Source organism: Atta cephalotes (assembly GCF_000143395.1).
Source record: "Atta cephalotes unplaced genomic scaffold scaffold00010, whole genome shotgun sequence".
In the NCBI taxonomy this organism is placed as follows: domain Eukaryota; kingdom Metazoa; phylum Arthropoda; class Insecta; order Hymenoptera; family Formicidae; genus Atta; species Atta cephalotes.
The window spans coordinates 5310373-5323515 of record NW_012130074.1 but is presented as its reverse complement, the minus strand read 5'-3'; the positions used below and the strand labels follow the sequence as shown (position 1 = coordinate 5323515).

Sequence of the window (13143 nt, the reverse complement as noted above, 5' to 3'; positions counted from 1 at the left end):
GGCGCACAGTTCTGCTCTATTATGATAACCGAAACTCCTGTGGAACTACTGAACGCGATACAGCTCATCCTCTCTCGAAAGTCGTCTCCTTCTCCCTCAAACAAAAAGCGATTATCGGTTATGATAAAAAGCGAGAATGCGTTAAACATCAAGATTTTTTTATACATACTCGATAATAGAGAATGCTCTACGTTACGGCGAATTATTATATGCATCATCGAGGCATCATAGTTAAACTCGTACGAAAAATAACTAATTTTGATCTCCTCGACGACGTACGTCTAATTACAGTGTCTCTTTTTTTTTATTAATCTCTGAATTCATTGAAGATGAATTTATGTGTGTTTGCGCGATGTCGAATAGTCTGATAGGTTCTCTTGCCAACTTTGCCGTCCCTTCGGCAGGTTACCGCGCAAGATCTTTATCTTTCATAATGCTACGAGATTAATAATGCGAGATCGAAGTTGCCTGGTCGAGATCGAAGATGAAGGGAACGGGATGGGAATACGTCTGCCTTTTGTAACGGACAAATACAAGACAATGAAGATTAATGTTTCGACCTCATTCTCTCCTCTGCTAGCCGGTCGACGGTATCGTGTGAACATTTCGGTAATCCCCAAGAGAAGTGTCCCTTCGGACTCGACTTTGGGGAACTCCGCGCTCTTATAACCCTGACCCTAAATTTACTATAGTTGACGAATCTTCTCAATGATTTAACGTGAACGATGACTTTGTCTTTAACTAATTCTGAATGTTGATTTTTAGAATGAATGCGATATTATTGTTATATTTAAGCTCAATCAGTCCTAATCGAAATAGCTCGTTGTGAATTGTAATTTCTGTAGATAATTATAATATTCTGCGTAGAAGATAACCTTGTTTTTGATCCATCAATTTTGACAATAATTTTCTATTGCGAAATAAGAATGACATAATTTTGTTTATCAATTTACGAAATTTACAAAATAATTTATGAATAATCATCACGGTGTAATTGTTTTATACGAGGATAAGACATATTTGCTTCTGAAAAAATTGATTAGATAAGATAAATTTTGACAAAATTATACATTTTCTTATTTAGCTTCTAGTGCGTACTTATCTAGATAGATTTAAGGTTATATTGCACAACACGACAAATTTTAACGAAATTTTCAATCCATAATTGCTTTGTCATTGCAGATTAGCAGTTGGCGTGACATGGATGTGAGCTTCACGAACGTGTTAGAGGGGGCTCGCCAGTACTTCCAGGGACTGCCCGTACCGAGTACAGGTAGTGGCGCGGCCACGTCGGTGGATCACAATCTCCACTCGACATCCTCCACGAATCCCGCCTCGTCCACATCGGTGACAACGCATGATCATGATGTACCGTCACAGCCGACACAATCAACTCAGTCAATTTCGACTTCCGCCAATAGCAGCAGCAGCAATAGCAATATCCAAGAGTCGAATCGTTACCCTGCTGATGTTAGACCTTCGTCGTCCGTGGAGAGTAGCAATGCGACTGCCGGATCTAGCTTCTGGAATCCACACGTGGAGCCATATGCGCCGCAGCCGACTAGGGTCGAAGTCCCAGATACGAGGCCAGGCGACGAAGGCTCCGCCATGGAGCCCAGCTCCTCCTCGGGCACTATCACTTTAACCGAGATGCAGCCTTCGAATTATCAATTCTCCTCCTCCTCCTCCACCTCCTCCGCTGCCACATCATCGTCGAATTTTTCGCAAAGACCGCCACTAACATCATCATCATCGTCGACCACCTCGTCCTCCAGCGATCACAATCATCACCATCATCAATCTCATCTTTCAACGTTGAACTCGTCATCGCATTTGCATCAGATGCAACCGCCCCAACCGCCACATTCCCCTGGACCAGTGTACCAGCAACTTAGTAATGTCAGCAGGACGTCCTTCAGTGCGGCAGAGATGCTCGCCTCTTCCTCATCGCACTCTGCTTCAACGTATCAGGCCGCTAATAACGATAGGCAATCGCAGCCGATTGTTGCGCAGAGGACTCAGTACTATCCACGCTACCATCACCCAGACATCACGAAATGCGCACCGGCTCCGTATTCGCAGAGTTCTATTTATCAGTCCGCCAATGTAGCGCAGTCTCCGAGTATGGTTCAACAACCGAGCACAAGACCGACGCCAATAGAGCAGAATAATACAACGGCATCATCCAACGTCGTTACTCAAGGACATTGTCCACCGGAACAGCAACGAATACCTGGTACTTACGGCAACAACATGCCACTCGCTCAGAGTTCTCTCAACGGATCCTCATATGGATCTGGTTCCTCTTCTTCATCCTCTCAGAGTTACCGTCCCACGAATCAGTATCAGCAGCAGGCCCATCGTCTGACCGCTTCGAGCGTCAACGACAGGTCTCATAATTCGGACGGGTTGCACTCTTCCACCGCCGCTTGCTCTTCATCGTCGCAGGCGATCAGTCCGCGTCAGCCTGGACCAGGAAACGCCTCCTCCAATCACATTCCTTTGCAATCGCAATCGCAGAATCTTCCGGGTCACATTCCTTCACCGCATCTGCCGTCCGCTGCCACCTCGGTACTCTATCATCATCATCAGCAGCAGCACCAGCAGCAGCAGCAGCAACAGCAGCAGCAGCAGCAGCAGCAGCAGCAGCAGCAGCAGCAGCAGCATCATCAACAATCGTCATCTCTACAGCAGCAGCAGCAGCAGCAGCAACAGCAGCAGCAGCAGCAGCAGCAGCAGCAGCAGCAGCAGCAGCAGCAGCAGCAGCAGCAGCAGCAGCAACATCCTAGTCGTATAAATGCATCGCCACACTCCCACGGTTCCTCATATGGAGGCCGCATAGTGCCGCTTCCACCACACGGTGTTTCATCCTCCTCTGTCGCCATGGCGGCGAACCATTCGCAGCAGCAACAGATGCCACCACCCCCGAGTGGATATCATGTAGGAACGACGCCATCACCGCATCACGAACCATCGCCACGTCACGCTACTCCGTCGCCGCATCACGCGACTCCATCGCCACAACGGCAGTCACCCCACGTGTCTAGCCTGCACAATCCACATGCCTCCCCATCTCCTCATCACACACCTTCGCCGCACAACAGCTTCCAGCCACATTCGCCGACTTATCCACCACCACCGCCTCCGCCACCACCACCGCAGCAGCAACAGCAGCAGCAGTCTTCGGCTTCGTCAAGGTCGACATCACAATCGTATAATCTGCCACCGGTCACTTCGCAACACTATCAAACGAATTACGTGGCGGCGGTTCGTGACGCGGCGATGGGGTTGCCTTACGCACCGCCGCCACCGTCCCAATCTTCGTACCATTCCTTCCAGAAGAACCCACAACCGGAGTCTCAGGGGAATAACTACTATTCTCAGCCAAGTCGGTCTCACAATCAGTCTTACAGTATGCAGCAGATGCTGGTACCGCAGACGGTATACCCTAATACTCCCGGTAACAACAACCTAGGTAGCTACCAGCAAAATGTCAGCAAGCACGCGACGTATAACGGTGCAGACGCTACGAAGAGAGGAGCGATTGACGTTACGGCGATACCTTATGGTACGCATCGGTCACCCACGCAGAGGAGTGGTAACACGCACAACCTGCCGCCTATCGCCGCTCTTTCGTCTTATCATTCCAACAGGCGAGAACTATTGGGAAAGTCGGCGCAAACAACAGTACGACAACGAATACATTCGACGAATGCAACCAACAAAATCCCGTCCGTCGTGATACCCCCTTCGTCTATAACGATGCCTCCTCAGAGGCTTGCCGAGTATCCAATGACTTCGGTCTCGGCTATAAATCACGCGATACCGGTGAATGGTAGAACAACCACTGTGACGAACATGACGTATGGTTCGCGATATACTGGCCAACAAAGCTACCCACCATCGACATATGCCACCACAATAGCGCCCAGTCATCATGGTAACAATTCCGCTAATAGCACTACAGTAACGACTATCAGTAGTCATGGTGGTTCAGGTGGTGCGAGGTCTTCCGTTCCATCGATCCATGCGTATCAGTCTTCCGATGAGTCGGATCGGTCAGCGGGATCATCGTCATATCATCAGCCACCGACACGAATAACGACTGAAGGCTATACCTATAAAGAACACTCTTATCAGAATCCAGCGTCATCCGGTAATCAAGCAACTTCGGTCGTCACTATGGCAAGTTCTCCGTCGCCGAGTAATGCAGTTCGGAAAAGAGAATCTCCTCTGGACTTGTCTGTAAAAACAGTTAAGACATCGGCTGATTCTACAGCACAGGATGATCTTGAGATTGTCAGCACCGACAAACACGTCAGTAGCTCAAATCTGAGTTCATCTAGGAACAATGTGAACAGGTCGATGCCACCTCCAGCTGTTATGCATCAATCGGCACCGGTACAACCGTCATACGCGTCGTATGATAGGCCTTCGAGTAACAGTTCGAGGAATTCCATGCAAGTGACTTGCGTTCGGGCATCGACGCCTCAAACGGTGTGTGCGCCCAAAGTCGACTTTCTGCCAGATTTTACTTCAACGCCGCTACGTCAACCGCACCACGACAGTTCTCTTCGCAGAAGTACTCCGCAGCATCCGCAGCAGCTTTACGTTCCATCCGCCCAGCCTCTCTCATCCCATCACACTAACACTTCTCCACTGCCTCATATGTCTACGTTCAAGAAACGTCCACTGCCCACGTCGCCGTACGACGGTCTGACGATACCACCGCCACCGTCCTCATCGTCATCGACGTCTGCGTCTTCATCATACCTCCAAACAAATGATTCTGTATCCTCGAGGTTTTCCAAGTATCACTCAATGATGGATACATCTCCACGACTTGGTCCGCCCACATTGCCCGCACAAGATTATCCACCCGACTCGAGCTATTATTTAGCGGACAGTAGGGCAAAGTTCGATCAGCAATTTCCTCAGCGCGAACGGTCACTCAAAAGAGCTGGAGAGGCGATTTATGGTATAGGGAATCCTAACAAACAGGCCAGAGCTGCTTGGCGAGTACCGAATACCGACAAACAAATAGTTGAGTCGAAACTATCGACTACAGGTGTGCAGAACGAACAGCAAAAACGGCAAGAAATGAATTTGTCGGTTCCTTTGCCAAATGGAGCTCTGACGACTTCTAGCGATCATAGAACCGACAACGGTAGTTATTCAACGCCAGAATCCAGATATCAATCGGTGTACTGTGATAAAAGGACCTATCCGGAGTCCAAAATCATACGCAGTTCGCCATCGTACAATCCAGTTATTTCGAAATCCGCGAGTGTACATCCATTACCGCAACAATTGAGCAGTGCACAACTTACCTACCCAAATTATCGCCAGTCCATTCAGAAAATAGCATGTCCCTCGAGCGGGATGTCCAGTGGCCAATCGATAGATCAACCTAGCAATACTGGTGCCGACAAGAGGGTGCTCAACTTGCTGAGGAACAGCTTGGAAAACAAGCAACAAAGGGATGAACAGCTCAATAGTCAGCAGCCTATTTTGGTTAATCATAGTCAACAGAGCTTCCAGAATAAGGTAAGAAATTGCAAGTTTTATTTTTGCTATCGAATATGCAAGTTTTTTTTGTTATCGATAATTCATTAATCTTTGCGCATAAAATCAAAATATCAAATAATGTGAATTGTAGTTGGAAATGAAAACATACGACGCGACGATTTCACTTAGTATTTCTATTTATATCTTTGTCTGATTTCCAGACGCTCGGCGTCTATATGACGTTTCTGATAATTTCCGTGAAATTCCCTCAGGTCGTCGCACCAGTCGAGCCCAAGAGCATCGGCAGGCACAATCTGTCACCATTCACGGCGGCGAGTTTGCTCGAGCGTAACAGCAATACACCGCCACATTACAAGTTGCACGTTCCACGAGCAATAGACTCGATCACTCAGGAAGTGCCACGTAGCATGTATGCCTCAAGAGTGAACGCATCTGCCACGCTACCCGGCAAGGAAGCCTCCCTCGCGGGACCACGTGGCGCCGAGAACCAAATCCATCGTGACAAAGACGACGGTCTTGCCGCTATCTTAGCTGCGAAGATCAGGACGAAGGCGGAACTGAAACAAGTATGTGGTTGTCTCTACTTAACTCTAATTGATTTGCACAATTGTATGTTAATTATCGATTTCATAATTTATACCTTTCATTTAGGTCGGAACCGGCCAATTTACAACGAAAACATCTTCCATACCTTCTCAAGATGTGTCATCGACGCCGAGAGGTAATTTAGTGTTATCTAGCGTAAAAGATGCTAGTAGTTAAATATTATAGATATTATTTTAATGATATTTTCATGTCGATTTGATTCGATTCGATTTTTTTTTCTATTCGTCTCGATCACAGTTTGCATAATAATTGTGCTGTTTATTCAATTAGTTGATTGTGCTACAGTTAATATTACCTTTGAGATATGCATATAATTTTTATATTATGCACACAGAAATCGATAGTGCGGCTTCGACGTCGACACCACAGTCTGGTTCGTCCGCAGGTAGTCCACCGAAATTAACACGCGAGAAAACGGTCTCTTTGCCGCCCAGAAGACGTTTGTTTTCGAGAACTGATGAGGATAACGTACCGGTAACCGTGCCTGTTGCCGCCACGGTCGCGTCCACAGTTCCAGCTAGGGCGAGCGGATGTAGGAGCTCTTCCGAAACATCAGTCTTTGATTTCCGGGAGAGTGACTCCGAAAGCGAGATGCCAGTTCTCGAGCGACAAACCTTGGAGGAAATGAGAAGAGATAGAAAGCAGTTATCCAAAGTGCAACCTCCGATACCTCTCAATGACGCTGTATGTATGAATATGGCATCTTCTACGGATCTCGTGAAGATAGAGCTAAAGGTAATGTACAGAAATGGATAAAAAGAAATTTAAAATGAAGAAGGATATAAACGAATTATTCAATTTATGTGACTGAAATGCAAAGATGGAGTCTTTTAGTTAGTAATAATTGAATTCATTTGTGTCAGTAACACATTAACTGTTCTTTTTCCTTCAAGAATAATTTTTCTTTAATACTATATATATATAGATATACGCGCGATAAATTCAATGAATTATTTTAAAGTAGTATATATGCCATCTGTATATCTCACTTATTCTCTATTTATAGAATCTTTATGTATTCACTATTTATATTAAGATATAGTACACAATACAATACACATTTCTCTCTCGTAAAAAAAATCAAAGAGATTCTGAAAGTAGATGTAAAAAAAATATATCCATGTCTTGGCGTTTTATCAGCTCAAGTTTTTTTATATCTATTTTTAAAATCTCTTTGATTTTTTCATGGAAGGAAAAGAAAATCGATTTTTGTCGTATTGTGTTATAATTTACATTGTTTGTTTAAGAAAGAAACAAAACTATTTTTATACTTTTATCAAACGTTTTTATTTTTGTATGTTTTATGAAGATCATATGTATTTAAGTTGGTAAGTTAAATAACACTGTCATTTTTACACCGTTATTTTTTATAATAACAATTTAATAATGATTTTACAATTTTTTATGTAATTCTTAACGTTAAGATTATGCTAAAGTTAGGAAAGTCATTTTTAAAAAGTAACTCGTCATCATTACACAATATTTATTAAAAAATAAAAAATAAAAGTAACGAGTTACAAGTAACTCATTACTTTTTCATTAATGAGTTTTCTGTGTATGCGATTTTTTTCAATTCCTTATAAGTAACGAGTAACTATTCCAATCTTGGTATTATTAACGTTATAAAAAGTTCGCAACATCATTATTAAATCGTTATTATAATGAAGTAAGAGAGCAAAATTAACGGCGTAAATTACAAGTTACTTGCCATTCCTGTATATATATATGTACATATATTGGGAGCAAATGGAAAAGATAATATTTATAATACTACTGTGATCAAAAAGTATTCGAATTTTATTTTTTAAAAATTGTAGGAAAATTGTAAATCAAATTCGTTTTAGCTTTGCTAAGTTTGTACTTATGTCCTTCACATTTAGTAAAAAAAACATGGCGTTTCTTTAAGCTGTTTGAGAATGACAGTTGTTTATGTCAGTGAAGATTTTTGTGCGCGGCAATTTTATCGAGCAAAGAATTTGTTTGAAATTTTGCATTATGAATGAAATTTCGTTCACAAACTCATTTAAAATGTTGCAATCATCGCCATAAGCCTTTTGCAATATTTTGAATAGTTTTTGATAAAAATCGCCGCGCACGATATATATCATATAATACGATTTTTTCACATATGATTTCCTTCATAGCTTTTTCTATTAAACTTTATACTTACTGCTATAATATTGTGTAAAATATATGTTTAAATTCTTTCTTTTTGTCTTTAAAAATTCTAGTCATCGTGCGTTTTTACTTACATTATAATTATATTTATAATTCTAATTTATTAATAGATATAATTTTTGTTTGCAGGAGAATGATAAAATTAACGACATGGATCCATTCTGGAATAACGCCTGTGATAAGTTTATGGAGCAATTACGCGCGGGCGATGCCGTAAAGAAACGTGGACGTAGAAAAAAAGTGAGTGGTATCGCAACATCGAAACTTGAAGACGCAGTTAACGATAGCGATAAAGAATCGGATATCAATGCATCACATTCTCGAATCAAGCCCGAAGACATCAAAAAGGAGACATCTAACGATTTATCTAATAAGGATGATAAAAATTCGATTTTCAAGGATGTTAAGATTAAGATGGAGCCCGGGTTGAGAAAGGAAGACGATAAACACTCAAGTGATGATTCAGACGAAGTACCGTTAATTAAAAGAACAAGACAGGAAGTGAAGAAGGAAGATAGTGATTGCGATGAAGAAGAAGTGATATGCCGAAGAAGACGAATTCGTAGGATCAAGCTTGAATCTTCTAGCGGTAGCGAATCCTCGAGCGAGGACAGTGATGCCAGTACCGTATTTGGTCATGGTTCTTCAGTTGCTGACAGACTTCGAGCTAGGAAACGATCTATAGCTAATGTGTCTGAAGGTATGAAGCTTCGTTCGAGAGACACTACTCCTCATAAGGCAAAAACAGAGAAAGAATCCAAATTGTCGCCTCCTAAAGGTGGAACGTCTCAAAAAGCGAAGCCGAAACCGTTGTTCGGTGACGGTAGTGATTTTAGACCTGGTTGGGAAGAGGAGGTTTACGTTTACAAAAAATCTCTAAGAATGCCACCCAGATTGATTACAGTGTCAAAACCATCGCGTTTTCACCGACTATCCACGTCATTGCCAGATTTAGATCCTGGTTCGCCTGCATTGTCTGTCTCGATGGATAGTTCCGACGTGTGTCTCAGCCGTAATAAGAGAGACAGTGACATGGAATCTAATTACAGTTTCAGCATTATGGGACTTGGCAGTAAGATTGATGACGAAGAGGCGACTTCATCAACAACAGTTTCTTGTCCTCCGAAGGCAATGAAACATTTCCGATCGGATAACAATTCTATTGTCGATGTTCTCGCACAGAAAGTCGGTGGTGGTCAGAAAGATTCAAAAAAGAAACAGAATCTGAAAAGTAATAAGAGCAGTAACGTTAATAAAAGCAATAACGAACCGGAACTTTTACCAACACCAAGTCTTGCACCGCTTCTGTCCGAAACATCAAAGAGTCCTAAAAACAAGATTGCGTTGAAGAATAATAGAAACCCGATTAAAGTTACCAATTCCGTCCTCCTCGGTTATTTCCGCAAAGAGACGGTGAATAATTTCCGTGACGCATTCAAGAACAATCACACATTGCCCAATGAATTCTCCACTCTAGTATTGAAGAGTAGAACCAGAACGGAGACGAAAGTCTTGAAGAAGGAAACTACTATTCGTGAAGTGTTCGGCGAGGATAGGCCTGCGTCAGCTCCGCCGATGCAGAATCGCGATGACACATCGCAAGATGACGATTCGCAGAATGAAACGCCGGAGAATGCATTAGGTAAGGTACGAACATTAAAACAAAAAGTGGTGTCTCGTTTGAGGAACGCTGGTATACTACGAAGTCACAAAGCTATTGCGAATTCGAAACGTCATCTATTAACTGCTGAAAGGCGGAAGGATCTCCTCAAATCACTTGCTAATAAGAAACTACATCGTATTAAGAGTGAAATAGAGCAAGAAGAGACAAATGATATCAGAGAAGAGGAAAATAACGAGATGGAAGATGATAAGAACGATTTGGAGATTCGTAATAAAAAGAAGTTGAAACTTCGACCTGGCCGACGAAAATTCCGTTCTGGATTTGATTATATCCGTAAAAAGAAGAAGCCATTAAAAAAAGATGAGGCATTGCCAAAGGAAAGGAAGAGAGTATGTATATATTTCACATTTTTACATATATTTTTGTCCAATTCGTTGGCTTCCATTTCTTTAAAATTTTTATACGTTATTTTTTTAATATTATTTTGAAATGCGATATTTCACTTTACAGCAAAGTCAAGCTAACAAACCAAGCCCGGAGTGCGTAGCCGATATTCAATCTGAGATTAGAACGTGGGTTATCAAGAAGGGCGTCGGGGAAACCATATTACACCGCGCTGCCCGTCTCGGTTACACAGTAAGATAATAGTCACATTGTTACGTCATGCGACAAAGTTAACGATTTACGCGAATTATCTAATCTGCGTATATTCCGCCGCAGGATGTGACTGCTTATTGTCTGGAAAAGCTCAATAGTGCGCCGAGTCCTAAAGACAACGCAGGATATACACCACTTCATGAGGCGTGCTCTAAGGGTCATCTGGAGATCGCAAAACTCTTACTGGCTTACGGTGCGAACGTAAGCGAGAGTGCTAATGGTGGTATTAGGTAATACTTTCGTTAAATTTTTTATGATAACTTTCCTGTTAAATCGACGAGTAATTTGATAAATGTATAGGCGATTATAGATTATGATGAGAGTTATATATATATTATTAGACCACTTCATGAAGCGGCGGAGAATGGTGCTACAGAACTTGTGCGATTGCTATTGTCGTACGGTGCCGATCCATTGTTGGCTACTTATTCCGGACAAACGCCTTTGATGTTAGCTGTTGATACCGATGCTAATGTCATTCTAGAACAGCACCTGGCTGACATCCAAGGTCGTACCACCGTGCCATGGTCATTCGCTGGTCCATCTTCAATTTTTGGTACGTTATTATTAGCACAAATTCTTCAGAATTCTTAAAAGTTTTGTGAATATCATATATATAAATTCCAAATATATTTTTAATCTTCTATGGAATTCTTTTCAGATCCAGAAGAGACGGGTTACAATCCGCTCGATGATGTTCCATCGGACAATCCTGAATCAGATGAACTAGATGATATCGAAATGGAAGTAAGCGACATCAACTTGCCTGTCTTGTTCACCTTGAACAACGATCCTGATAAATGGGTGCTGCTTCAAGATCTCATGGCGATTTTGAAGATAAAGAGTCGCGATGCTCTTCTCCGTCAAATTAATCCGAAAGCACATTCTGGACCGCCTGCAATCGCTCATCGTGAGGTCATGCGTGAGCTAAAGTTGCCAGATTTCTTGGAACAATCTCGTTGTTGTCACCTGTTGAGCGGCGGCGAAAGGATTAATGTGCGTGGTTCTAAGGTCATTCTTATCAAGTACAACGACAAGGTGAAATCTCTGTTAAACGTAGAGAAAGTGCTAATCAGTCTTAGGTGACAAGAGGCTTCTCTGGGGCAATCATCTCCCCAGATATCGAAACCATCAACTTCGATTTCAGCCAAGGAACATCAGAAAAAAGTTGAAGGCAAAGCTATAAAACGTGAGCGACAACATGGAAGAAAACGACAAGAAACACGTAACAAAAATTCTGCGGACTGAACGGTTATTCTTTAACCGATGCCCTATCAAAATATAATTAAAATTATATAAAAATATAGCGATTTTTAAGAATTATATTGCTGAACAGTGAATAATATTATAAGAATAGATCATTTTGATTGTTTTATGAAGCATCGAGAAAAATGATCAGGTTACTGCTATGGAAATAATCTTAATTGATGCAAATCTGTTTGTCTGGAAAACTCGTCTCTGAAGAAAGAAAGACTGATCGATATAACAATGAAGATCGGTGCTTTTACATGTCTAAAGACTGACTTTTCGATTTATCTTGCTTCGAAGGTAAATCGAACCGATACTGATAATTGATTTTCTCCTTTCGATCTCTTACAGTGCAGAATATAATGAAATGAAGCTTGACTAAAGTGATAAGAGATACGCACATATAATCGGTTCCGTTCCTTCATTCAAGTGATGAATTTGTCAATCGAAATAAAAAAAATCGGTATTCCCGATCGGTAATCCCGATATCATGCCGGGAACGTAACGCGCAATTAAATTAATTTCGAAGCACATAGCTGTGCAAATGCAATTTTAAACAAAACTATCTACTATTTAATGCGCAGCTAAGAGTGGGGAAACAGCTACCTGTGACATTATATAGCAGTATTTAATTGGGATATATATATATATATATATATACATATATATATATATATATATATATATATATGTAATATATCCAGAATGAGGATATTTTATTAATTCTCTTAAGGACTGAACAAATAATCAGAAGTTTGTTAATGTAACGTTTATAAGCGAATGAAAAGAGGGAGACATGTTGTTTTGTGGGTGATTAAGGCGACGGGAAAACGAATTCTTTGAGAGTAGATTTTCTCAATCGTTGAACCAAGTCTCGGAATAGTAATAATAAAAATAATAATAACGTAAATAGTAATAATTATATTAAGAGTGCGAGAAAACATAGCTGTCATACCAGATATATTTTTATCTCGTACGTGGCTTCAAGAAGTTTCTCTGTTTTTAAGGGACTTCTCTCCGAGATTTGTAGAATTAAAATGCGCGCTTGTGTGCGTTAATATTAATTTTCCTCTTTGAACTATTACCGAACGCGTCATTGGAAGAGTCAAGAATGTAACATAATTATTATCGCGAACGATAACGTTACCACAGTTTAGTCTTTGTTTTTTCCTTATGTTATAAAAGAGTTGTATATTATACATGCGAGTTATATTTATGAAATGTGTTAATTGACCATTCGAATAGGTGCTTGAAACGCTAAATGAGTTGAATTTCAATTCATTGAGTTCAGAATATTTGAT

At 41.5% G+C, this 13143-nt stretch overlaps 1 protein-coding gene across 1 annotated transcript; it reads left to right on the top strand.

The window, feature by feature from the left end:
- The first annotated feature begins 1200 nt into the window (after positions 1 to 1200).
- On the top strand, positions 1201 to 11680 carry LOC105627779 (mucin-17). Its single transcript, XM_012209059.1, has 10 exons — positions 1201 to 2571; positions 2725 to 5547; positions 5781 to 6095; positions 6181 to 6250; positions 6470 to 6870; positions 8443 to 10326; positions 10448 to 10573; positions 10658 to 10824; positions 10936 to 11150; positions 11256 to 11680. The coding sequence occupies exons 1-10, from the start codon at positions 1201 to 1203 to the stop codon at positions 11678 to 11680; spliced, it is 7797 nt and encodes a 2598-aa protein (XP_012064449.1).
- Positions 11681 to 13143: the final 1463 nt, after the last annotated feature.